Here is a 27,976-nt window from a genome sequence, read left to right on the forward strand (position 1 = left end):
CCGGTGGCTTCGAGTGTGTTCGGTGATGTGAGAGGACGATATGGTGAGAAGGCCAAAAAATCGGTTTCACGACATCGTGAAACCAGTTTGCAATCGCCCACTCAGCCCGTCAATGCTGGGCCATGTTTCCCACCATGGGACGTCAGGAGCCTCATTGTAATACATCAGCATGTCATATAAGACTAGTTCCTCAGACTCATACCTCCCCTGCTGGATTGTCTGCCCCGGCAGGATCATCCGCCCACGTTGGCGTGATTGTATGCTGACCTGTTTTACAACTGCATATAAAAGGCGGGCACTTGGCAGGCTGCACTTTGAGGGGAACTCGGAGGTGAGTGCACAGTAACATTGCAGAGCGCTTGTGAGGGATGTCTGTTGGGACTTCAAGGTTGAGGCACATCGGGGCGGGTGGGAAAATGCTGCTGTGCATTTGAGGCGACTTTGGGGATGGAGGGCAAAAGCTGCCCTGCAGTTGAGGTGACTTTTTAGGGGGCAAAGGCTGCCCTGCGGATGAAGGTAGGGCACAAGCACCTGCTGGGTTGGTGATGTGGTGAGCAAGGGAAGTGGTCACACAGTAGGGACACCTTGCATTCCTGTGTAGCTGAGATAGTTCAGGTGCAGCCACATTAATATGATTGGAGTTGGGCCTCTAGCTTATCTGTCCATTCAAGCAATGCAGAGGCATCAAAGCGCCACCACGTGTTCCAGAGCTTTTTGCCCCTTGAGCGCAGACTGCAAACTAATGAGTGTTTTAGTGGACTGCAGAGCAGTTGGACGACTGGGCAGGTTGTACAATCTCTTCGCTAACGCTGGCCGAGAGCAGTCACTGGTGGAGGTGCTCATAGCCCCTTGCAATGACATCATCCCGGTTTGGAACAGTCTCCCCCATGGTTCAAGCTAACAGTGCAGCTGTGCAGCCCAGGTTAGGAGAATGCCTGTGCCTGAGCTGAGAACACAGCATGCAGTCCAAAGGGTGAAGCTGCTGCCATTGGTCAGGTGGAGTGGGGTGGAGGAAAGTGGGGTTTTGGGCAGCCGTGCAACGCACCAATATCTGGCCGTTCAGATGGTGGCCAGCACTCTCCGGGATGCATTAAAACGCCTTCAGACTTAAACAAGAGAGGTTCCAAGTACACCCAGGCTAACCCACACATCTATCTATTTCATCCTGCAGCAGGAGTACATCAGGGCCATGGAGCCTGGTGAACTAGCTGTATGCCTCATGGCTTACAGAGAGAGAAGACAACAGGTAAGAGAGCGACTGAGGTGCCTGGCTGTGCAAAGGGAGGAGCAGCACCCTCTAGAAAAAGGGGCAGCTGGGGCTCCTGCACAAGCTGCTGAAGAGCCACAGCGAGCCATCACTAGTTGGCATCTAGCTAGACCCAGGGTCTCTAGATGCCACCTTTTGTTACTCACAATGAGAGGTTGTGGTGGAAGAATTAATCCAGGCTGGTCTCTTGATTAAAGCTGGTTTATTTCCAAGACTTCTCCTCAGTGCTACTGACTTCCTAGTAGCTTCCACACAAAGTGTACCTTTTTATTCTATTTGGATGGGGTAATTAATGCCCATCACCTGTTTAGCTAATAATTGGTTTTAATAAGATGATTGCCTTCATAACACTTCCATTCTTGCTGACGACCAAGAGCCAATGTCGCTGAAGACTGCGCAAGTCTAGGGAACTGGTTGGTCACATCTGCCAGCTACTGCAGGATTTGGCGCCATGGGGACATAGAGGGCATCTACTGCCAGTGGCCATGAAAGTGACAGTGGAGTTCAATTTCTATGCCAGTGGCTTTTTTTGGGGCTCCACAGGTGACCTCTGTGGGATATCACAAGCCTCCCCCCAAAAATGCATCCATGAGTGCATGGATGCCAGCTTCGCAAGGGCGCACAACAATTTGTCTGGGGACAAGAGAGCCATGATGCAGAAGCGATTGGATTTACCTAGTTTTCGGGTTTTCCACAGGTGCAGAATACCATTGACTACACTCATGGTGCTCAGATCTCTGTCGCAACACTGGTCAACTATGTCAACCATATTCGCTGAATATGCAGCTGGTGTGCGACCACCATAAACGCATCCTGCAGGTATGCACATGGTTTCCAGGGAGTGTGCACGACTCCTACATCCTCAGTCACAGATCCCTGACATCTTCCAGGGTCCACAGAGGCTGTAGGGATGGCTCCTAGGGGACAAGGACTACCCGCAGAGAACGTGGCTGTTGACAGCCATGTGGTGGCCTCAGACTGCAGCAGAGCGAAGATATAACGAGGCTCATGCTGCAGCTTGCGACTTGGTGGAGCAAACCATTGGGATAGTGAAAATAAGCTTCAAGTGCCTGGACCGGTCTGTTGGAGCCCTGCAAAATTGTCTACAGAGGATGTCATGTATTGGCGTCACCTGCTGCGCCCTTTACAACCTGGCGCTGCAATGGAGAGAGGAGCTGGCTGAGGAGATTGAGGAGCTGGAGGTCTCCTCTGTTGAGGAGGGTGTCGACGGGGCTGAGGTTTAAGAGGTTCTTGAAGGCGACGATGATGACGATGAGGCAGGCTCGCTTGCGAGGCCCTCATAGTTGCTAGATTTGTGGAGGATGATGATGACATGCAGTGAGGAGACACCATAAGATCCTCATATTGCATCTATGAACGTTTGACTCCAGTCTGGCTTATGGCAGCACATATACCCTCTGTGATAAGGCTCCTGTCTTGGAGATGCAGTGGAAGCCCTAATAGTCACTCGATTGCAGGAGGATAATGACAACATAATAAGGAGACATCATAAAATCCTCACATAGTCTGTAAGAATGTCTGACTCCTGTCTGGTTGAAGGCAGCTCACTTGCGCTCTGTGATCAGGGTCATATCATAGAGATGCAGCCATGAGGAGGAGGGAGAGGAAGTGGCGGCATAGTGATATTGTCACTGGACTGTTAATCCAGAGACCCAGGGTAATGCTGTGGGGACCTGGGTTCGAAGCCCACACGGCAGATAGTGGAATTTGAATTCAATAAAAATCTGAAATTAAAAGTCTGCTGGTGACCATAAAACCATTGCCAATTGACATAAAACCCATCTTGTTCATGAATGCCCTTTAGGGAAGGAAATCTGCCATCCTTACCCAGTCAGGCCTACATGTGACTCCAGACCCACAACAATGTGGTTGACTCTTAAATGCCCTCTAAACAAGGGCAATTAGTGCAGGGCAATAAATGCTGGCCTAGCCAGCGACGCCCAAATCCAACGAGTGAATAAAAAAAAATGCAACTTTAAAAGCATCTGATTCTTTGTCTGCCTTCAGCACCTGAGCCCTTCAGGATAACAGCATCACTGGTCACAGATCTGAAGAGATGGGGGCAACCTTAAAGGTGTTGAGAACACACAGACGGAATGACAGAACTCTGTGACGCCTGCCCATGACATTCTGGCAACAATGGCAAGCACTGTCGAGGTGCAGGCAACAGTAACTTGTCCAGAAACAAAAATGAAAATACCTGGAAAAACCCAGCAGATCTGACAGCATTTGCAGAGAGGAATATAGTTGACATTTTAAGTCCGCATGACTCTTCATTAGAACTAAGGAAAAAGAGAAATTAGGTGAAATATAAACTGGTAGAGGTGGGTGGGACAGGTAGAGCTGGATAGGGGGCCAGTGATAGGTAGAAGCAAAGAAGAGATTGCCAAAGATGTCATAGACAAAAGGACATGTGTTGACGGTGATGATATTATCTAAGGGATGTGCTAATGGGGACATTAAGGGTAGCAAGCAGGACATGTAGCAAGCTAGTGGCTGATGGCCCTAGTGGAGGATGGGGTGGGGGGAAGGGATCATCATGGACTAAAAGGTGGAGATAAAATAATAGATCGAAATAAATTTAAAAATAGGTGGAAAAGAAAAAAATATTTTTTTTTAAATTATAAATTATTGGAAAAAGGGGGATCGGAAAGGGGTGGGATAGAGGACAGTGTTCATGATCTGAAATTATTGAACTCAATATTAAGTTTGGAAGGCTGTAAAGTGCCTAATCGGAAGATGAGGTGCTGTTCCTCCAGTTTGCGTTGAGCTTCACTGGAACATTGCAGCAGGCCAAGGACGTGCATGTGGGCATGAGAGCAGGGTGGAGTGTTGAAATGGCAAACGACAGGGAGGTCTGGGTCATGCTTGCGGACAGACCAAAGGTGTTATCCAGGGAGTATGAGGCCAAACCAACAGTTTGGTCTGAAGGCTGCACAAGGCATAGAGAAGAGGCCCTGGACTGAGACACCTGCCTTTATCTTGTGCAGAAATATTTCACATCTGCCTGACATAAGCACTGTTCATCAGACCATGGAGCCATAGACAGGGAGACATTCTTAGGAGTTTATTTACAATAGTGAATATTATGTATAAGTGATTAACACCTGTGCCCAGTCTGTGCAAATAAATCTTAACTTTCCTAACCCTGCCGCTATGTCTTGGTGCTCCCTGGACATCCACAGCAGATGTGGAGGCAGCCTGCCGACTGCAACGCCCTGTCTGTGATGACCTTGGTGGGCTTCCTTTGGAGACCCAGGACGTGGAGGGCCCCAGCCTTCTTTCAAGGACCTGCTGTGTGGCAGTGGCACCCTCCTCGAGCTGTGGAGCTGGAGCTGCTGGGGTCGCAGGAAGAGAGGATTCGAATGGGCTGGACAGTCCCGGAGTCACCTGGACAGATGGCCCCGGGGTGTGCACCTGCTGATCCTCCTTATGGGTGCCCAAGGGCCCCTGGCTGACTCCTTGAGGAGAAGGGGCAGCTAAAGTGAGATCGAGCTGCCCCGCCCCCCCTTTCGCGTACACACTGTTGGAGGCCAACTATGGCGTCAGCGATAGAGCTGAGCTCGCGCATCAGTGCAGGAGCGAGGTCCTGGACCAAGATCTCCATGGCGGCGACATCCTACCAGTGTTGACCTTGGTGCATTGGCCTGCTGGCGCTATCACCTCAGCCTGAAGATGGAAGGACTCCTTCATCGTGACTTGCAATCTGAGGAGTGCAGCGGACATCCCGTCCTAATGTGCCTGAGTTTGCCTTTGCAGCTCCAGCAACTGTATCATGACCGAGTCCAGAGGCTCCTCATCCTACTCTCACTCAGCAAACTTCTGGCCTCCACCAGTCCTCTGAGTGCTGGACACCTGGGAATTCCCTGCCACTGTCTGCTGTGGATCAGACAGTGAGATGTGCTCACCAGATTGTGATCCTGAGGATACTCTGAAGGTAGGTCCCACCAAGATGTGTGTCTCTGCCCTGGTGGAGGGTGTGGGTGAGCGCTGTGACGGGACTTCAGGGAGGGTGCCTTCAGATTCCTCTTCACATGGCTGTACTTTTAATATGGCGTCTGACATGATGCAACGGCGAGATGATGCTATCGCCGGCAAATGAGAGTCTGTCCGCCATGGAAATGGTGTGTTTCCCGGGAATGCAAAATTAATGTGGTGAGTTTAGGATGATACAGTGTGAAAAGCTGCTTCAGGGCTTGATTGGAGGCCGTGGGTCGTGGACTCTATCGGCTATTTGGCAGATGTGCCTGCAGAAACAAGGAGAGATAATTAGTGCATGGCAGTGGCCTGTGAAACAGGACACATCACTCACAGCATGGTTCTCTGATGGATGTTGCACTGCTAGATCATCACTTGCTAGAGCAACACCAACCTCACCGTCAGCACAGGAACAGCCCAGATCCTCGCTGGTCAGCTGGATGGCTCTGTTTTCAAAATCTGTGAAGACCTTTATTTCAGCCATTTCTCCAGCAGTCTGTGACCTCTCCCTCTTGTTGTGTGCCAGCTTGTCCTGCATAAATAGAGATGGAGACAATGTAAGCAGGACACCTGCCAGGCCAGATGTTAAGCATGCCCGTCATGTGTTGGGTGGTGAGTGGTCCCATGGAAGAGGACAATGAAAGTGTGTATGAGACAGTGCATGGTGATGTCCCTTGAACTGGTGGAGTGAGGACCCTGTGGATGTGTGATGGGTTTTATGAGTGTGTGAGTTGAGAGTGATGAGAAGGGTGAGTTACCCTGGCGGAACGGAGGAGATCATTGCGGCACTGGGCTGTCTGCTTTTTCAGGGTGTTCACGCTGCCCACCGCTGCCACCACTTCCCAAGCCAGATTAGTGAGGCTGCTGCCAATCCTGCAGCCAGAGTGGGAGTAGAGGACATCACGGCGAGCATCCACTTAGTCCAAAAGGCGCTCGAGGGACGCGTCATTGAACCTGGGGGCAGTCTTTTTGCCTTTCAGGGCCATGTCTTCTTTGCAGCATTCGTTTGCTGGAAGCACTGGGAGGTGTGCTCATGGCTGCACTTTAAATATGGTGTCCGGCATGATGAAAAAGCGAGATGATGTCATCGCCGGCGAATGAGAGCCTGTCCGCCATGGAAATGGCGTATTTCCCGGGAATGCATAATTAATGCGGCAAGTTTGGGATGATACAGTGTGAAAAGCCGCCATTGCGGCCAGTGGGTAAAACATCGTTTTGCCCGCCCACTACTGCACTTTGGTGAACCAGATGGGTTTTTACAACAATAGATAATAGTTTCATGGGGTTCTAGATTTGTACAAAGTGCAGTAGGGAAGGAAATCTGCCATCCTTACCTGGTCTGGCCAACATGTGATTCCAGATCTACAGTAACATGGTTGACTCTTAACTGCCCTTTGAAAAGGTCTAGTAAGCCTCGCAGTTCAAAGGCAATTAGGGTTGGGCAACAAATGCTGGCCTTGCCAGCGATGCCCACATCCCATCAAAGAATAGAAAAAAGAGAGGGTCTCTTGAACTAGAGCTGCTCGAGGTCACCCTCCAAGGCCATGTGCAGTGTCGTCAATTGAAGATCAGCAGCCTTCCACCATCTATGCTACAGCCTGTTGTGGGAGGACTATGAAAGGCAAAGGTAAACCGAAGACAGACAGTAAGGAAATGCAAAGGGTGATTTGTTTTTTTTTGCATTATGTAACGGTTGAATTTATAAAATTAAAATCTGATTATTAGAATGTGCATTTCTGGTGGTTTTTATCTTTGTTTTGTCGAAAAGTGGATGAAGTGATGGTCAGTGAAAGAGGAAATGTAAGGAGTGTTGGGAGTGTTTGTGAATGGGAAGGTGTGTTTGAGGTAACTGTTTTCACAAGGAACCTCTTCCCCTTTCTCTTGCTCCACTTCCTGTTGCATTTCCTTTGCTTCCTCCCTTCCTTCCTGCTCTCCTGTTTCTCAGCTTCTTGTCTGATCAGTAGTGGCAAGGACTATTCCTTGATAATGGCCAGTTATGTAGCATTATAGACCTGCTGTGTATGTGTCCATGGATTCTGGACTTGAATGGTGAGTCATGCCAATAGTAGATAACCCTTATTGCCCAGTAGCCAGCAGTGGACTCATCATCGTGGGTCACAACTAGCTCAAATGTCAGGCTCTGAATTAAAGAACTATGACTCTTGCCAGGATAATGGGCATTCACCTGTATGATGTTTAGCCTGTGGTCTTTCACTGGCTGCACATTGAGTGAATGAAATCTCCTCTAGTTCATAAAAATGGCTGGGTTAACATGAGACACCTGCAAGACATTTTGGCCTGGATTTTCTCTGAGTTGGGATGACTCTGGATCCCTTTAAGAATAGTGGGCGGGTCCCGATTCTGGGATTCTTGACTCCATTCCCGGGCTGCCTGATTTTTGGGAGTGCCTTTAAAGGGTGTGGGCTGGTTCCTGTCAAAAGCCCACATCCAGCACTCCTGACCTGGCCGTCTCCATTGCGGAGACAAGCATGTCCTACTTCTGCACAATTTTCCTGGAGTCGGACCAGGATTTTAAAGAGCGTGGTTCATGGACCCTCAGAGGAGTCATGAACCCTAGTCTGCGTGAGGGGACCATTTAAAAGATAAGTTCAAAAGGTCCTCCCCATGCTCCCTTTGCCAAGTTCTGCCCTTCCATCCACCCTATAGCCCCGCATGCCAAGCTTTGCTCTTTGAACACCCCCTATGTACCCTCATGCCCCCATGCCAAGCTCTGTACTTCCACCCACCCCCATGGCCCATCATGACCTATGCCAAAATCTGCCCTTCCACCCAGCCCCATGGTCCCTCTTTCTCTGTGCCAAGCTCTGCCCTTGCACACACTCATGCCCCCTATGCCTAGCAATGGCCCATTAACCCACTTTACACTGTCTAGAACTAAAAAAAAATGTATAGTGGTATGTGTAAAAAAAGCTTTAAAAAATAATTAATTCATAACTTTTGCCTTCATTGAAAAAGTCATTTCACTACAAGTTATTGTGTGTCAATCATCCAGACCCTTTAGAGTATCAGTAACAAAAATCACAAATCCTTGAAACTGCTTAACTTGTGCAAACAAACATTGTGAAATTGACAGCAGAAATCAGAGAGCCTGAGCTGTCAATGAGCAATGGTTTCTCTGGGGCGCAGGTGTTTTAGCACTCTAATGGTTGCCTGAGCTCTAAGTCAAGCATTGTTTTGTTTGAAACCTAATATTAGCAGTGAATTTAAATCTCTAGGTGGTGCCAATTGCCAAACTAATTGATGACTGAGTGGTGGATGTCTTGTGGAACAAGGTCCAGATCAAGTCTCACCAAACGACTTGATGGCTAAGGAAGGTGTATTCATAACACAGTCAAGCAGGATGAGTTTCAACTTGTAAATCCTTTCAACACACACCAATGGCAGGCAGTAAGAATGGGAGAATTTCCTGGACAGCCATGTGATAGAAAAAAATTGGAGCCTCTACCATCACTATTCATAGCTCCAGGACTGCAACATGCAGGTAAAAGTGTATGTTGCCATAGCAACTCAGACTCCTTGGAAAGGGGAGCGGTTGACCCAGTTGGCTGGATCACTGGTGTGGATAGATTGACCCCAACAGCACAAGGTTTGATCTCTGTTCTGGCTGGGATGGATTTGGGACCTGCCTCCTTGCCCTGCCTGTGCTGGAGGTTACGACACTGTGGGCCAGACCTGCCTTTGGGTAGAGGACTGAAGAAGAAGTAATGCAGCAGAAAATTGAGTTCAGAACACTGGGAGGAGCAAGTATTGGCGGTGGGGGATAAAAAGATGGGAAAAATACCGGCATGCCAGGAACGCACAACTTCCACATTCAACCAGTAGTAGGCTTTACTAAGCGTGAGAGAATCACCTCTATGGGCCAGATATTTCTGCAATTTAAACATGCTAAGAAGGATTAACTGCAAATTTAACCTAGGTTTCTGGTTTTACCTGCCAATGCATGGGATCCCAGGTTACCTGAAACTTGCGAGGGATAACAGGGATAGAGCACAGCAGGGATCCATTAATTTGTGAAATTGACAAGTTGGAAAGCCTTTTAATACTGAACTCCAAATCTAGTCAAGTCCAGAAGTAGCAGCAATGTAAATGAAGGTTCAGCAGTAGTTCAACTATTTGATGAAGTCAGGAAATGTTATGGAGGTGGAAATAGGCAATCTTAGTGATGGTGCAAATATGTGGTTGGAAGCTCAGTTCAAGGTCAAATATGACACCAAGTTTCCAAACAGACTGGTTTAATCTCAGACTGTTGCAAGGCAGAGTTACAAGCTCAGAACGGAATTTGGAGCAGGGAAATGAATATTTCTTAATATTTAATTGGAGGAAATTTCTGCTCATTCAGTGCTGGATGCCAGATAATCAGCCTAGTAATTTAGCAGCAGTGGAGGAGTCGAGAGAGGTCGTGGTGAGGTCGAGCCAGATGATATCTGAATACATGTGAACTCTGATGTTGTGCTTTTGGATGATATTGCTGAGGGGCAGTGTAATGATGAGAAATATGAGGGGCCCAAGGATAGATCCTTGGGGAACGTGAGAGGGAATGATGGAGGAGCAGGAAGAGAAGATATTGCAAATGATGCTCTGGCTACGATTAGATAGATAAGAATAGAGCCACTTGAGAGCAGTCCTACCCAACTGGACCACAGTGGAGAGGCTTTGGGGGAGAGTGTAGTTAACTATGTCAAAGGCGGCGGATAGGCCAAGAATGATAGAGAGGGAAAGTTTACCATTGCACAGTCACATAAGGTGGCATTTATTCCTTTGGTAACTGCTGTTTCGTTATTGTGGCAGAGATTAGAGCTTAGAGGTCTGGGAAAGATGGACACAGCTTTGGGAGGTGACAAAACTTCAGGAATTTGGAGAGGAAAGGGAAGCTGGAGATGGGGTGGTAGTTTGCAAGGCTGATGGGGTCAGGGTCATTCTTCTAAACTCCAGCAAATGGTCCTATTCTGCTCAATATCACTGACCACATCCCCAGCCCCTGCAATAGGAAAATCTTTTCATCCTAAGCACTAGCCTAATGAAACTTGCTGCACTCTCTCCAGGGCAAGTGTTTTTCTTAATTCATTCATGGGTTGTGGGCATCGTTGGCTAGTCCAGCATTTATTGCCCATCCCTAATTTCCCTTGAGAAGGTGGTGGTGAGCTGCCTTCTTGAACTACTGCAGTCCATGTGGTGTGCTGTTAGGGAAGGAGTTCCAGGATTTTGACCCAGCAACAGTGAATGAACGGTGATATATTTCCAAATCAGGATGGTGAGTGGCTTGGAGGGGAACTTCCAGGTGGTGGTGTTCCCATCTATCTGCTGCCCTTGTCCTTCTAGATGGTAGTGGTCATGGGTTTGGAAGGTGTTGTCTATGGAGCATTGGTGAGTTCCTGAAGTGCATCTTGTAGATGGTACACACTGCTGCCACTGTGTGTTGGTGGTGAAGGAAGTGAATGTTTGTGGATGGGTGCCAATCAAGCGGGCTGCTTTGTCCTGGAAGATGTCAAGCTTCTGAAATATTGTTGGAGCCACACTCATCCAGGCAAGTGGGGAGTATTCCATCACACTCCTGACTTGTGTGATAGAACAGGTGAAAACCCAGCCATCGGCCCTTGATGTTCAATGGCATTACCATCACTGAATCCCCCACTATCAACATCTAGGGGGTTACCATTGACCAGAAACTGAACTGTGGCTACAAGAACAGCTCAGAAGCTAGGAATCGTGCGATAAGTAACTCACCTCCTGACTCCCCAAATCCTGTCCATCATCTATAAGGCACAAGTCAGGAGAGTGATAGAATACTCCCCACTTGCCTGGATGGGTGCAGCACCAACAACACTCAAGAAGCTTAACACCATCCAGGACAAAGCAGCCCACCTGACTAGCACCACATCCGCAAATATTCACTCCCTCCACCACCGACACACAGTAGCAGCAGTGTGTACCATCTGCAAGATGCACTGCAGGAATTCACCAAGGCTCCTTTGACAGCACCTTCCAAACCCACGACCGCTAGCATCTAGAAGGACAAGGGCAGCAGATAGATGAGAACGCCACCACCTGGAAGTACCCTTCCAAGTGACTCACCATCCTGACTTGGAAATATACCAATGTTCCTTCACTGAGGCTAGGTCAAAATTCTGGAATTCCCTTCCTAACAGCACTGAGGGTGTACCTGCACCACATGGACTGCAATGGTTCAAGAAGGCAGCTTACACCACCTTCTCAAGGGCAATAAATGCTGGCCCAGCCAGCGAAGCCCACACCCTGTGAATGAATAACAAAAAAATTATGCCTCATAGATGGTGGACAGACTTTGGGGAGTCAGAAGGTGAGTTACTTCTGGAGGATTCCCAGCCTCTGACCTGCTGTTCTAGCCACAGTATTTATATGGCTAGTCAATTTCTGGTCAATGGTAACCCGCAGGATGTTGATAGTGGGGGATTCAGTGATGGCAAAGCCATTGAACGTCAAGGGGCAATGATTAGATTCCTTCCTGTTGGAGATGGTCATTGCCTGGCACTTGTGTAGTGCAAATGTTACTTGCCACTTGTCAGCCCAAGCCTGGATATTGTCCAGATCTTGCTGCATTTGGATATGGACTGCTTCAGTATCTGAAAAGTCAGGAATGGTGCTGGACATTGTGCAATCATCCCCACTTCTGACCTTATGTTGGAAGGAATGTCAGTCCTTAGGACTGAGTGTGCCAGTCCTTAGGCAAGGAGTTAAAAACGGCACACAGTACTCCATGCGATGTCTCATCAATGCCCTGAATAACTGTAGTAACATTGCTTTACTCTTATACTTCAATCCCTATGTAACAAAGACTAACCTAAAAAAAAGAAAGACTTGCATTTGCATCATGTCTTTTGCCACCACTGGATGTCTCAAAGCACAATCGCAGCCACTGAAGGACTTTTGAAGTGTAAGCGCTGTTGTAATGTAGAAAACGGGGCACTTAGTGCACAGCAGGCCTCCATAAACAGCAATGTGATAATTACCAGATAATCTGTTTTTTGTGTGTTCTGAAAGATGGCACCTCCAGCAGTGCAGCACTCCACTGGCACTGGCATGCCAGCCTTGACTTTTGTGGTCAAGTTTTAGAGTGGGACTTGAACATGGAACTTTCTGACTCAGAGGCAAGAGTGCCACCATCTTAACCACAGCTGACACATAATATTTGCCTTGACATTTGTCTTCCTAATTGCTTGCTGTACCTGCATGTTAACTTTCTGTGATTCTCGTACAAGAAGAGCCTTTGACTTTTTTGACATTCATCTGCAATTTCTAGCCGCCAGCCTTCACATCAGCTGCTTATGCAGCTCTGCCTTAGACCCCTGATGAGGAACAAGAGGAACAGCACCAGCAACACCAACAGCTGTAACACCAGCCATAACAGGAGCAGCAACAGCCTTCTCCTCAACCACCTGCCACTCAGGAGAATAGAAAGGATGAACACAAAGCTCCAGCACATAGGAGGGAATATCCTCAGTATACCATTATTATTCTGGACACCCTTGCGAACACACATTCAAGGGTGTCCCAGATCTGTCAGCTTGCTCAATAACCACCCTTGTGCTCTTGTGGCTGTGGTTGAATTTTTCTTATGCATCAGTAGTGGAGCTCCTCATAGGTATCATCGGCCACATCCTTAGAGGATAGCCCTTAAGCTCCCAAGATGTTATCCACTACTTGGTGGTGCAAAGATCAGTGGAAAACTACACTGCCACAGAATGAAGACACCAGAGCTGCTCCCTGGATATCTTGCACAGATATGAATGATTGCCTTCTAGTGTGTTACATACCAGCTGGATATTGATCAAGTGGAATCCATTTTGATTGACTAATACTGATAGGTGATCTAAGGGAACCTTCATTGCCACAAATGCTATCTATGACTTCTTATCCTTGTGAAAATCCAGCCTCTGCAACAAAGCTGAATATATGAATAGAGGATCAACTTTCTGGATAGATCTGAGAAACAAGAGACTCAGACTTTCTTGGCACACCTTTGTTGGCAACTGTTGCCTCCTGGAATAAGACCTGCTGCCAAGTGGATAGGTGGGCACACATTGCCAGTTGCAATCAAGGTCACCACAGCCATGAATTTCTTCACCTCCAGCTAGTTCCAGGCGTCTGCTGGTGACATCTGCAGAATTTCACCATCTGCTGCTTGCAAATGCATATCCCGGGCGACAGATGCGATGTTTGCCGGTGGGGGGTGGTGGGGTGGGGGGACGTCAATTGCTTTCACTTTGATATAGATGAGACTAGTCAGAATGAGAGGACTCTCAGATTTGTTGCAATTCTTACAGCCAATAATTGAAGTGTTCCCACAGTCAATTATCTTCTATCCCATTAACCCATTGCTCATCTTCTTCTCCTGTTATAACATTTACCTCAAGGCTGATGTCTACTTGGTAAGCTAATGGCAACAATAGGGGTGACTGGACAATAGAAACTTGATATAAATGTTTATAGTGCATCAACATTGACAATGAAATCGAAATTAACAGTGCATTTTTAAACATGCAAGTGATTTCCCTTGTGAAACTACAATATCTTTTTCTTCCTTCCTCTATATCTTCTACATGGTACGATCTCTGTGGCTTCAGCAGCGCTAAAGGCTTGTTCCTTTATTCTGACTGCTGAGATGCTCGTGGTAAACCAAGTCTGGGTTTAGAGGCCCATGAGGGTGTCACCAAAGACTGTCCCCCTTGCACCTGTGCAGGGGAAGACTCCTCCATCAGAAGATGAATCAGTATATGGGGCTCTGACTGAGAGGAGGTCAAGAGGGGGAGTATAGGAGCACCTTAAGCAGAGTCCCCACTTCCTTGTGTCCTTTTTTCATCTGCCCTCTCATGGCCCACCTTCATTCCCTGCCAGCCAGGAGCGAGAGAGCATATTGCTGCACTTCATTGAGACATGAAACGTCCAGGGTGAGGCTTTCCTGCATCCTACAGAAACTGAAAGACTAACTGTGCAGTCCATTGGTGAGGACCAGCAAGTGCTTGGTTGTCACGTTTGATGCTTCATGCAGGTGGCCACACTTTCCATGGAGGTGAATATCAGCGCAAAGGCCTGAAACTTCATGGCACTCTTGCGAGAGGCAGACTCCTCCAATCTCTTTGCAATGGTGCCTAGTGCCTCTCAGAGCCTCACATATTTTCTGCAGCTGTTCCAGAATTGCCCTCTTTGCTGATGACCATGAGGCACACACCCTCTGTCTTAAGCAGAGCTTGGAATGTCATGTGCCCTCTGACTGGGCCCCTCCATTGTTGTCCCTTCTTTTACGATCCCCATCAATATCAACAACTTTAAACAAGAGATTTGAATTCCTAGGTTGAGACTTCCTGAGTGAGGTACAACGAGAATGACTTGCATGACAAGATTTCAGGTCTTAAGACTTTAACAACTGTAACAAACCAATTAAAAGCAATGGAACAGTACCTAGTAGGCAACTAATACTCTAAACTGCAGAAAGGATATCTCCCCTTTTACTTTTTAACATGACTGATAACTCCATGCCACAGTTATTCCTTACACCCTGCTCTCCACAGGATCCCAATTTTGATAGGAACCAGTCCAACATCACTCCCAGCTTCAAATAGGTTCACTTCTCCTCGATCCATTGAGTCATAATGTCGAGTGACTATCAAAAGGCGCTTCTCTCAGTTTTCAGAGAAGTCCTGAACTGAATACCAGCAGTAAGGCCTATAGCAGCAATTCCTTCCTCTGGCCATGCATGGATGAATCTTCTAAATTCCTTAGATTGCCAATAGTGCATCTCTTCAACCAGAGATTGTGTTCCCTCCCACATTCTACCCGGTAGTCTATAGAAAGGCAGCACGCTCCTCTCTGCTGTCCACACTAGCTACAGCTTTTTGTCTCTCTGAGACAACTCTCTCTTTATCGGTCTGAAATTTCAGAGACAAAAAGTCTGCCCAAAGTCAGCCGCAACTGCTGCTGCTTTTGTCTCCAGGTGTGAGAAAGTTGTACCTCACTCAGCCTGGGCCCTGCTGTCCCCATGGTAACAAAGCTACCTAGGCTTATTGTTGAGCAGAATTTATAACAAATCACATCACCCTCTTCGCTACTTAAATTTACATAGAATTAAAGAGATAGTCCTAAAACAAAATTTATGTTATCCTTGACCAGAATCCCCAGGTTTTCGGTAAGGTTTGGTTGGGGATCGATAACATTTTGTTCAGAGCAGACAAAGTTTGAGATTCAAGACACTTGCTCAGTGAATAAAGCCACAAGATTCCATGGGTTTTAAACAAACAAAAATAAACTTTACCGTACGAGGTCAGAAATATAAACCAATTTACAATATCTATCTTATTAACATTAGAGTATATGAGGTACGTGAGAATTAACAGACAAACGCACCACGCTGTACACTAAATGGCAAATACAACCAAGATTGAATCCTTTGATTTCTCAATAACCCATCCGGACATCGGTAAACACTGGGAGTCCTTAGATTGCCCCATGATAAATCTCTTCAACCAAAGATTGTGTTACTTCCCACCTTCTAGCTGGTAGTCTATGAAAGGCAGCACACTCCGCTATGCTGACCACACTAGCTGCAATCTCTTGTCTCTCTGAGACACCTCTCTCTTTTTCGGTCTGAAATCTCAGAGACAGAAAGTCTGCCCAAAATCATTGAAGCTGTTTCTCTCACAAGGAATTCTAGTCTTCAATTTTGAAGATCTTGCCTTAGAATTCATTCCCCTGAATTCCCAAGTCTACATTCAAGCAGCAATTCACAAGCACAGCTTCAGCTCTTAAGTCACGCCGAGCAGAACACTACTGTTGCAAAGGGTAGCTTCGCTCCAGCGGCCCACAGCATGGAGTCACCAGCCTTCTTGGATCTTCAGGGCTTCTTCCAAGCCTTTTTCATTTAAAGTCTGCTAACTGCAGTGGTCTCACTCTTTTCTGTTGAAAAGTTTTATTTTTCAGTTTTGCACGCACTTTAGTTGCTTCTGTACTGCCCATTACTGAGGTGGACACATTGGTATTGCTATTGGATCAGTTTTTTGCACAACTGGATCACAATTTGGCAAGGACTTTTTATTCACAGGAACAACTTTGGAACTGTGACACCCGGTCCCATGTTGTGGGAAAACTATGCTACCTATGCTGGGCTATATCATTGCCCAATATAAAGTCTACATTTTTAATGGGTAATTTTGGAGCAACTCCAACCACAGAAAGACCCTTCATCAGTGTACAACTTAATTTATACAATGGGTAAGGCACATACCTCCCATCAACAACTGTTTTAATACATTCTGATTGAGTGAATTTTCTGAAGAAAGATCGAAATTCTTTGCTAACAATAAACTTTGAGCCAAACCAGTATTTCTTGGGATAACAATTTTTCTGGCTCTTTATTGAACAAAAATGGAGCAACTTCCCTTTCCAATATAAACCCCTTATAATCTTTTTGAGTTCTATCTATTCCTACTATAAAAATATTAGTAGCAATGGGGTTCCCACATGTTTAATTTTCTGGTGCAGCTTTCTCTGTAGAAATTTCTGTCACTTGTACCAGTGCCACTGATGTAGCATCTGTTCCCTTTTTCTGGTACTATCTTTTCTGAAGACTCCTTAATTGTTCCTTTTACTGCCACCAGTTTACTATTCAGCTTCCAACAATGGACTTTGAAATGCCCGTCTTATGGCAATAAAAAAAATACTGGTTTCTTTAAATCGCTTTTATCCTAACACTATAATTTCTATTGACTGGAACAGCATCTGTTTTCTCCATAAAGCTAGACTTTTTTTCTATTCCTCCAGCTTCCCTGTGGATTTACAAATGGAGATTCACTTCCCGCTAGCTGCCTATGTGACATCATACCCATCTGTCAGAATCGCTGCTTATGGTCTTCCAGGTGTGACCTTAATAGCTTTTGGGATGCTGTTTCAAAATTTTTCCAGTATCATTAGTGCCCTCACATTCTCAAAATTTTGTCTTAACTTCAGTGATCAATACACTGCTCCCATATTTCTTTCTCTCTAGCAAGTTTGCAAACATTTCTTTTGACCTTGTCTTTAAATTCCAAAAATTTCAACTGATATGCCTGAGGGATGAGCTCATAAGCATTAAGTACTGCAGTTTTAACCACCTCATAATCTGAGGATTGTTCTCCCAAAAGGCTGGAATGCACATCCATAGCCTTCCTGACCAAAATACTTTGCAAAATGAAAGTCCATGTATCCTTTGGCCTCTTTAGCTTTGTAGCCACTTTTTCAAACAAAATAAACTATCTCTCAGCTCCATCTTCAGTGAATTTAGGCAATAGGTGAAAACTCTTTGTATAGTAAAGTTTATTTTTGCTTGTTTAAAACTCATGGAATTTTATATCAAAGCTCAGAATGAGACTTGATCCCTCAACTGAACTACTAGACTCTCTTTCACCCTGTAACCTAAACTATTCTCTAGCCAGTTCATGCTACCTGATTTCTTGCTCTCTTCAAAACTTCACCTATGCTTTCACATTTCTAATTCTTCCACTCATTCTTTTTTTTCCCTCCCATGCTAACTTCTCTCTCTGGAGTTCAAGTTCAAGCTTTCATATTTTTTTTTCCTCTTTTTTAAGTTCAAGTTTTCTCATTTATTATTTTTTTTCTATATCAAGCTACTTCATCTGCAATTGAATTCTAGCTAACTCAACTAAATTGCTATCTGGATTAACTTCCCCTTCTTCCAATCTCAGGTGTTATGCTATTATCTCAATTATGCCTTCTTTCTTAGCCCCTGCTTTTAACATTAACTTCAACTTTTCTTCTAATGCGATTAACCAAGCTTTTGTTAATTGATGCATATCACTCAGGGATAAATCTTGCCTCTCCAAAAAAGTCATGGCAATTTACAAAGCCATTCAGTTTTTCAACCAGTATGGTAAAATTAACCACAGAAATCTTATCAAACTTAACCTCAGCAAGTACCAGCACTCATAATTGTCTATGGATTTTAAAACTTGGATGAGCTCCTAATTTATGTTATGATTCTTGAAGAGACCCCCCAAATTTTTGGTAAGATTCAGTTAGAGACAAATAATGTTTTATTTAAAGTAGACAAAGTTTGAGATTCAAGATACTTGCTCATGAATAAAGCCACAGGATTCCATGAGTTTTAAACAAACAAAAATAAACTTTACTATACAAGGTCAGAAAGATAAAACAATTTACCATATCGATCTTATTCTCTAATATTCAGGGTTAATATGAGGTTCACATGAATTAACAGGAAAACTGTGATTGAGCACAGCACATTGCAAATTAAGTGGCAAATGCGACCAAGGGAGAGTCCATGGATTTCTCAACAACCCACCCCAGACATCAGTAAACACTAGGAATCAACCAATCTTACTGAAGCTCTGTCTGTCTCATGAGGGATTCTTATCTCCAAAGGCTCTCTGCTGTCGGTCACATGACACTTTATGTAATTTAATTGGATTCATTCTAAAATGTTTGGCTCTGTTGATTTTTTTTCATCATATTTGTTGAAATAAATATATATTGAAAAATATTGGCCAGAATTTTCAGCAAGTAAAATGACGGGTGTTGACATCAGCGCGTGCCATCGCAATATTTCGGTGGGCGGGCACGATCAGTTTGCCCGCCATTAATTGAAGGGCTTGTTAAGACCCTTGCCAATTGGCGCACAGGCCCAACGGGAAGGCGGGTAGAAGATTATTTAAGAAAACCTTTGCAATGTCAGGATGTGTGGACTCAGAGGGATTTTTCATGTTTTTCATGAAGTTATAATGATTTATAACAATTGATGAAAGTGTTTAAAACATACCTGTGTGATTGTTAGTAGTTCTCGTCAATGTCCAAGAGGTTTTTGTGTAAAGTGAAAGCATTCTGCAGACTGCATTCTTTTTCGGCCTTGCAGCTTTCCAGAGGCCTCCATTTAGTCTGGGGCTATGGGTTCTGACCTCTCCAGTGGAGGCAGCTCCCCTGAGGAAGAAGGGAGGGATGGAATCAGGAGGAGGCCAGGATTGGACAATCAGCCTCCAAGGGAGGCACCTTTGGGTGTCCAGGTGCAGGCACAAGGGGTACAGGGCCAAGAGGTTATCCAAGGTGCAAGGGGCCGCAGATGAAGCCACTATCCTGCTGCCAGGGTATATAGGTGGCGAAGCAGCTACCTCAATATGACTGAGGTGCAGTGCTGAACGAGGCTCCAACTCTTAAGGGAGACAGTCAACTATATCTGTCAGATGATTGGCCCTGAGAGCTCCCCTAACTGTGTGGGAGGACACCCCATGCCAGCGGCTCTGAAGATCAGTTTCCTTCCACTTCTATGCCTCTGGCTTCTTCCAGGGCTTTGTGGGTGATCTTTGCAGTGTTTCCCAGTCAGCTGTCCAGATTTGTGTCAAGCGGGTTACAGCCGCTCTATTCAGATGGGTATCCACCTTTATCCACTTCCGCTGCAACCAGGCAAGTCAGACACAGCGAACCAGAGGCTTTTCAGCCATTGCTGGCTTCCCCCGCGTCCAGGGTGCTATGGACTGCACACATGTGGCCATCAAGGCACCAGCCCGGTGCCTTTGTCAACAGGAAGGGCTTCCACTCCATGAACGTGCAGATAGTGTGTGATCACAGGATGCTGATTCTACAAGTCTGTGCAAGGTTCCCAGGCAGCTCCCACAACACCTACATCCTCAGCTACTCCCAGGTGCTGGGGCTCTTCAGTGGCTGCTGGGTGACAAGAGCTATCCCCTGCGACGGTGGCTCATGACGCCAGTATGCCGTCCAAGAACAAGCTGAGCAGCAGTACAGTAGGAGCCAGGGCACCACAAGGGCTGTGGTGGAGAGAGCCATCGGTCTTCTCAAGATGCGCTTTCGTTGCCCGGACCACTCAAGGGGTGCACTCCAGTACCCCCCAGATCACGTCTCTCTGATAGTGGTAATCTGCTGCGCCCTGCACAATCTTGCGCTGGAAAGGGGGGATGCAGTTGATGATGAAGACCTTGATGCCCTGGATGAGGCTGCACATGATGAATCCAGCAGTGCCTCAGAGGATGAGGAAGCGCAGCCGATGATGAGGGGCACAACGACGACCCGCCTTTACACCGAGGAGGCAGGGACGCCTGGGACAATTTAATCCAAAGAACCTGCAGCCAGCTTCACACACATGGATCAGCAGGAACAGCATTGCCTGGAACTTCCAGCACTTAGGTGCTACATCTTCCACCTTATCAGCTGCAAATAAGGCCTTAGTACAGAAATATCAATCTCCACTCAAGCACTCATGATAATTATGTAAAAATGAAAAAAGCAGCACAATGAAAAGACGCTCAGCCATGGTGACAAAGGTGGACTTTATTCTGTCCACAATTAAAGCCCACATGATTATTTGACAATGTTACAAAAAGGGGTCCCTATTCTAAGGCCAAAACAAAATCACCAGTGACATACCCGGGGAGTGCCTAAGGTGCCTTATGTTTTTGTTTCCGGGTGCTACGTCTAGATGCCGCTCCATCGCTCGGAGTGGCTAGTGAGACAGCCTGCTGACTCTGCTGTCCTGTTGGCCTAGATGATCTTGCCGGGCGTCCTGTAGCCCGTGGAACCTGTGGTGGCCCCGCCTGGGAGGGAGCGGCCAGCTCCTGAACTGGCACCTCCCCAGTTGTCGCAGCCTCAATGGAAGAAACATTGACTGGCAGAGGGGCGGAGGAGCTGCTGCCCTCACTTGGAGTGCCCTGAGAGGAGCTCACAGCGACAACAGGCAGCTGCTGTGCCGACATGAGGTCCAAATCTACCTCCCTGCTCACTGCAGATGCATGGGCACCGAGTGCTGGTGCATCTCCCACAATGGGAAAGACCACCTGTGGCCAGTACCGCTGTGAGGGCTTGCAGGTCAGAGAGTAACCCAATCATATTTTGATCCATTTGGTGGAAGCCCCTCTCTATGAGAGTCACCAATCTCTCATTGAAGGAATCCTGATGCTCTGCCCTGAGGACAGATTCTTCAAGTGCACTCTGCCTAGACTCCTCCGTCGCAGAGAGCAATTGAACCACTCCCTCATGCAACCCTGCCAGATGCAAACACACTTTCTGCCGCCTGTCCTGCAGCTGCTGCAATGGGAACAACTCCAGAGGCACATCATCACTGCCAGACTCAGCATGTGCCTCGTCCCCTGCAGCCCTTTGGTTGCTGGTGCCATCAGCACTCTTTTCCCCTACCATCTCCTCCAGCGATCGTGATGTGCCCTCTCCACTGTGACCCGGGACACTAGCCGACGGTAAAGTCCCCACCGAGGTGTGTGTGTCTGTGCTGGTGCCTAGCTGGCTGAAATGATGTGCCGCAAGTTGCACATGTTGGCCCTCAGGTGTGGAGGGGGGCTGCGGTGTTGATGTGTGGGTCACTCTGGTGGTGATGCTGAAATTAACAACAAGGACAGTGCATCAGTTAGCGTACATTCAGTTCAACCTTTCATCCCTTTCCCCCCTGAGCCACATAAGTAGCTCACTCTTAAAGACCCTTAAAAGAAGAACATTGGTGAGGTCCAAATGTGTCAAGATGGGCCCCAAGCATTAAACGCACATGCAAACAGGCTGGTTAGATGGCCGCATGAATGGCACATGGCTTGTTTTGAACCATAGGAGTGGGGAGAGTGCAGAGGTACCTGATGTGGATGCATTGTTGCCTAGGTGGTTGCGCAGCTGAGGAAACATCTCAAACAGTTGTGTCATTTTCAGCCGAACTCAGGAGATTGAGAGGTCACATTATTGCCTTTCATTCTGTAAGGAGGGGCATAGACCAGGTGGGCAGAAGGCAACATTTCCCCTTGGCACAGGGATGAGTAACGTGGTGGCATTCATCTAAGTTGAGTGCCATGCGGTTCACAGCTGAGGTGCTGAGGACCTTCTGGACAGAGTAATGTGGGGCTCACTGGCTGAAAGGGTGCAGGAGGTCCCAAACTCCCCAAAATGGATTTGGTCTTTGGGTGTGCAGGGACAATCCAATGGCATGGCATGACCATGGTGATAGTGGTCACAAATGGGATAAGGTGACTTTGGAAGGTGGTGGAGAGGTGATTCCTCAAAGGGACGAGGGTCCCTCCTGTATGACCCAGACGTCAGAATGTCTCAGTCAGTGAATGAGCAGTGTTGCAGCAAACGTCAGTGGTTTGGATGGTGGGCAGACAGAGTGGATGGGACTGTGGGCCTCAAATACCTGCCCGCTGGACCCCAGCCCTCGCCACCCCTGGCCACCCTGGCCTCCTGCCTCCTGCCCAGCTCCATGGCCTGCTCCTTGAATGGGGTGAGGTGCTGGAGGAGGGCACGCCCACCGCCAGTCCTCAGGCACTCCTGGGCATTGTGGTTACTTTTTGCCTGCAAAACACATAAGAGGATTTATTGGGGCAGGTCGCTCATGTACTCTGCACGCGCACGCCGCACCCTAACCACAGTGGCCCATCTGAGGTCTCCAGCGGCTCCTGTCCACACTAGTAGTGATGAGTCCCCAGAAGATAGTATGGCTGGTCCCAAACCCTTCCCCCAACGGTCCCCTTGGACACATTCAGCGTCCATCACTTTGAATAGCACACGGGTCCTAGCGCCCATGGAAAGGAGGATCAAATAGGTGCAGCACTGATGCCAGCAGATGGCCAAAATACCTTGAGGCACCCTTTGGACCATGTCATTACCATCAATATGATATGTGTTGGAGTTCTGAGTATGTGTCTACCGGTCTCCCCTGCAAACTACTCAAATGCCACAGAAATCAACATATGCTGCGCAGAAAGCCCTTCTTCTCCTCAACCACTAAGGCTGATGTAAGCGTTGTCAGTATCCATTTGCCCACCCAGCGTGCGACAGATGCCCTATGCAGTAACAGCAGCCATACATGGTGGGGGGCAAAGGCTAAGGCTGCCTCCTGCCTCAAGTAGCCCAGACAGACGTGGTACTCACCCATCCGGAGCGCAGCAATCATTGAAGTGTTTTCGGCTTTGTGTGCCAGTGCGTCTGATGTCATCGTGGGCACTTACAGCCTCGCCCACCTCCTCTCACGCCTGGCTGGTAACATGGGGGGCCCTCCTCCTCCCATCCTCAGGATACAGAACATCACGTCGCTGGCCCACCTCTTCCAGGAGGACAGCAAGGCATGCGTCTGAGAATCTGGGTGCACAGTGGCCCCCCGGTGGCCTCTCCTGCAGCCTGCCCCCCCTCCTTCTCCACTTCCTCCTTCTCCTCTGCCCTCCTTGGAGCATTTCTACCTCTCTGAGTGGCCATGGTGCACTGCTTCAAGCAGGCTGCCTGGCCACTCTTTAAACAGGCTGCCTGCTCCCCATTGGAACCGGCAGTTTGAGGCCGCCCACCCCTGCAACTATTTTCCTGTTCTCCACGGGAGTCGCAAAGCCGCGGTGCGGGCCTTAATTGGCCCACCCACAGAAAATGGCAGCACGGCCCGTTTCACCAGCGGCCGAGTTGGTCGGGCCCGCCCGACCGACAAACGTAAAATTCTGCCCATTAACACCAACAAAACGGGCCATATTTGCAAGTATATGATCTTCCCTATGTTAGGTTGATATTAAAGGATTATCTGCCAATAGTTTCTTGGGGCACCTTCCATCCGACTGGCAGAAATACCAATTGTGTACAAAAACACTGTTTCTTCCAAACTTCCGCCAAAGTTACAGTGCCAGAGCGGGAGACATCCTCAGGAAATTCCTGACAATGAACAATTAAAAAGAGAAACAGTTCATTTCTAGTTTTTACCTTGGACTTAGAGAAGAGTTTGGGGTGGAATCTTGATTGGGCATTGGGGGTCTCACCTGCTGGCTTTGGAGCTGGCAAGAAAACCGCACTGCCTCTGTTTGGGAAGGCCTACCAAATCACAAGCCAATCAGGTAGTGGTGAGGCCAGCAGTGGGCCTTCCCCTAGAACCAAGACACTGGGGCAGAAATCTTGCCTACTGAGATGATTGGCCAACAGCTCTTCTGCTCAGCAGCGCTACTGGGGGAGCTGTGGTTGCTGTCAGAAGGATAAGCACCGGAGTCCCAGCGTCACGGAGTGACCTAGGCCACAGGTAAGTAATATAGTGGGAAGGAGGTTTTGTGAGATGGGTTTTGTGGGGAAAGCGGTGCAGGGGGTCAGCAGCAAGGCAGGGGAATGGCTCTCATTAATTGGCCACTTAAGACCCTCAATTAGCACCATGGAAAGGTCAACCATGGACCCTTGCATCCAGAGCTTAATTCTGGTGGAGGCGGGAAGGCAGCCTGGTTCAGGTACGCCATCATCCCATCTAATTAAAAGCCCTTCCAGTCTCCAAGCTCGCCACCAGATAGAACAGAAGATCCTGCACTGGGTTTATTTGATTTGACTCACACAAAAGTTTTGCATTTTTTAAGGTCGTGAGAAAGAGATGAAGATTTTCCACCATGCACTAAAAAGATTTAGTTCGTTAAAGACCCGTCGTGCTGCTGACTGTTACCAGGTTATTATGTATGAGGGGACAGTTGGGTATGGAAAAAGCAGACTACTAGCTGAAATTATCCAGACATCACAAGCAGAAGGAATGAGGTTTGTATTTCAATTACAATTTTTCATTAACTTTAGTCCTAATTGTATTAAATATGAAATGGATAGTTTACACACATTAGCTAACGAACATTCCAGAAATTGGTGGGATAGGAAGGAAAGTTAAGGCCACAATTAGATCAGCCATGATCTTATTAAATGGTGGAGCAGGATCCCCCTAGATGGCTCACTTCTGCTTCTATTTCTTATGACCTTAAATTATTGCATGTGGCCAAATTATTCTCAAACCAAAACTAGATTCAGCTGTCCATTTTCACCTGTTTCAGACAGGCAATTGGCCAACAAGATGTAGCTGAGACACAGGAGTAAAAACGGTTCGGGCCTCATGGTGATGATGGTGGAGAGATGCAAATTGACATTGCTCCACTATCAGCCCACTCACACCTTGCTCCTAATTAAAATCCCCCCCCCTTGAATTCTGTAAATAAGGAATTATATACCCTTTGTACATAAAGAAATAATGAAATGTTAATGAACATTAAATAGTCAGTTTTTCATTTTATCTCTGATGCAGGGTGTTACCATTTGAATTGGGAAAAATGGATATCACAGAGCCCTATTATACCATTCAAACTATGCTGGCTCTGCTCCTTCAGGTGAACCACTGTAAAAATTACGCAGAACGAGAAAGAGTTTTACTCAGCAAGATAACAAAGCAAGAGTTGATAGAAGATTTGTGCCTTTTAAATGACCTTCTTTTTGTAAAGGTACTGAAACAAACAACCTCTCCTTTGTAACCATTAATTAAATGTGCTTTTAAATAGGTTGCCCTTGTAGTTGGGTTCTCAGAAGATTTGTGTGCTGGGTCCTTTCATTCGCTTTACTAAAACAAGCCCTTATATTTGAATACAGAGCTACAGACCCACATTTTCATCAGGCTACCATTTAGTCATCAGGATTGGAGAACAGTCTATAGTAAATAAACATGAACAGCCAGCAAACAGATACCGCTTTCTAAACCTGAAGTGTAAAAAGGCTCAGTTTTTTTGGGATGGCGTTGGTTACAGTATGTGTCTGTTAGAGAAGTCTTCATAGTCTTCTCTATGTTAACGGCAAGTGTATATTAACTACTTGTAAATCTATACCAATATATAGTAAAGGGTACAGGCACGGAGCTAACTCCATCTCTAGGTTTTAACACGTTTCTGGCCAACACCATACTGACTCTAGGTCTAGGTCTTGTGCCTTCTTACATCACTGTGTGGGCAGTACTGTACTCAGTCCCACATTAACCCTGTATTTACTGGACCCTTATGCTACAACCTTCTGAACCTGATGTGTAAAAAGGCTCAGTTTTAAACCACAGACTTCAAGTAGTGATGGGCAATTGGCAAATATCAATCATGCTGTTGACTAAATAGTTCTTATTTGTGTAATCAATGATGTAGACACCAATAATAAATATCTTTGTAGAGAAGCTTAACAGAATTTATTTACTGGATGCACAAATCAGTAACTAATGATTTAACCTAGAGAAAGGATATATTAATTCTATTAATGACATCACTCCTTTGTAGAGGCCTTCCTGCATTTCTCTGTTTTCTCAAGTTTGCTAGACTTCGCTGCCATATATTTAATACATGCATTTCCTTGCTACCTTAATTTTCCCACAAAGAACTTGTATGCAAACTGTTCCTGCACAGATAGCAATTAAATGACATAGGCAAAAATTCAATTAAGAATGCTGGTGCCTATATAATTACCATAGATGTCAGCGTATAAGTTGACCTTTGAGGCCGAAAAACAGGGGTTGCTTTATAAAAGTGAACCACCAACATGAGTGATCTCCATCTTTGTCATTTGCTACATGGGATCTGCTCTCTGTGGGCATGTGAAAAACTGTGCACATCTTCACAACAGAGAGCTTTTCATCTACTTGACCCCTTGCAACCAGTTATAAAGGTACAGGTACTGGTAAAACATCCATTTGTGGGGTGAAAAATTGAGGCGGACTACTAATACGAGTCTAGCATGTTGTGGCTGAAAAGTGGTCAATTTATAAATCGAGTATATGCAAAATCATGACCTTGGGGGCCGAATAAAATGGGGTTGTCTTGTACACGGGTCGATTTAGGTGCTACAATCCATGGGTAATGCAGCTAAATTAGTTGATTAACTCACACAAGCATGATTTAATTAAAATGCTGCCTGCAGTCTTAATTAGGGTCACTTTTAGTTCAAAATACATTTCAAAATGCATTTAGCTAAGAAATTCAGTGACCTCTTGTTGAAAATAAAAAGCTTGCATCCTAAAAATGACCATGAAGCTGTCAACTGGTTCAGTGACATCCTTTAGGGTGGCTTCCTTCTGCCTTTACCCAAAGTCTGGCCTATGTGTAACTCTGACCTCTTATCAGTCACATGGTTGTCTGACAACCAGTTCTTGATGAGCAGAAATTTCCTACAACTAAATAGCTTCATTCATTCATTCTTCATTCCCCACCACAAACTCCATCCCTTAGCCACCAGCTTCACACTTCTCCCTGATCACTTTGAGGCTGAACCAGACCATTCACAATTTTGGTGTCTGATTTGACTGAGATGAGTTTCTTACCAAATATTCGCTCCATCACCAAGACTGACGCCTTTCACCTCCATAGCATTGTCCACCCTTGACCGTGTCTCAGTTCATCAGCTGCTGAAAACCCTTATTCACGCCTATTCTACCTCTAGATATGATTATCCCAATGTTCTGACCAGCCTTCCATCCTCTGCCCTCTATAAACTTGAACCCAATTAACAACTTTACTGCCTGTATTGTAACTTGGACCAAGCTCTATTTCCACAAAGCCTTGCTACCATTACTTCTTAATGAAAGAAAACATATCTACCAAGTCTGCCTAATTTATCATAGCAGCTCTCGTGCACTGAGGAGATGGAAGGCTTTATCACTCAGGATCCAAATCTATAAGCTAGCCTTATCTAATTTAGCCTGTGAACTTGCACAGCTTCACAGGATATGGTTGCTGCCATACATATGCAACTACTTGGAGTTTTAAGTGAGACTTGTGTAAGCAGAAAGGAATGAAGATTGAGGACCATCAAGTAAAGCAGCAAGTTTCCAATCAGAGATACTGGCCCTTCCGCTTAACATTATGTCCCAGCAACCATCAAAAATGAGGGGTAGAAAGCTGGGATAATTAG

The 27,976-nt window shown here is 46.5% G+C and overlaps 1 protein-coding gene across 1 annotated transcript in view; it reads left to right on the forward strand.

Moving 5' to 3' along the window:
- The window catches only part of LOC121284686 (adenylate cyclase type 10-like), a 254,061-nt gene that overhangs the window by 66,363 nt on the left and 159,722 nt on the right, over positions 1 to 27,976 (forward strand). The window contains exons 13-14 of the mRNA XM_041200243.1: positions 24,643 to 24,814; positions 25,347 to 25,539. Of these exons, the coding sequence (XP_041056177.1) occupies positions 24,643 to 24,814; positions 25,347 to 25,539 (365 nt within the window). The remainder of the gene's footprint in view (positions 1 to 24,642; positions 24,815 to 25,346; positions 25,540 to 27,976) is intronic.

Source organism: Carcharodon carcharias, chromosome 12, assembly GCF_017639515.1.
Source record: "Carcharodon carcharias isolate sCarCar2 chromosome 12, sCarCar2.pri, whole genome shotgun sequence".
Classification (NCBI taxonomy): domain Eukaryota; kingdom Metazoa; phylum Chordata; class Chondrichthyes; order Lamniformes; family Lamnidae; genus Carcharodon; species Carcharodon carcharias.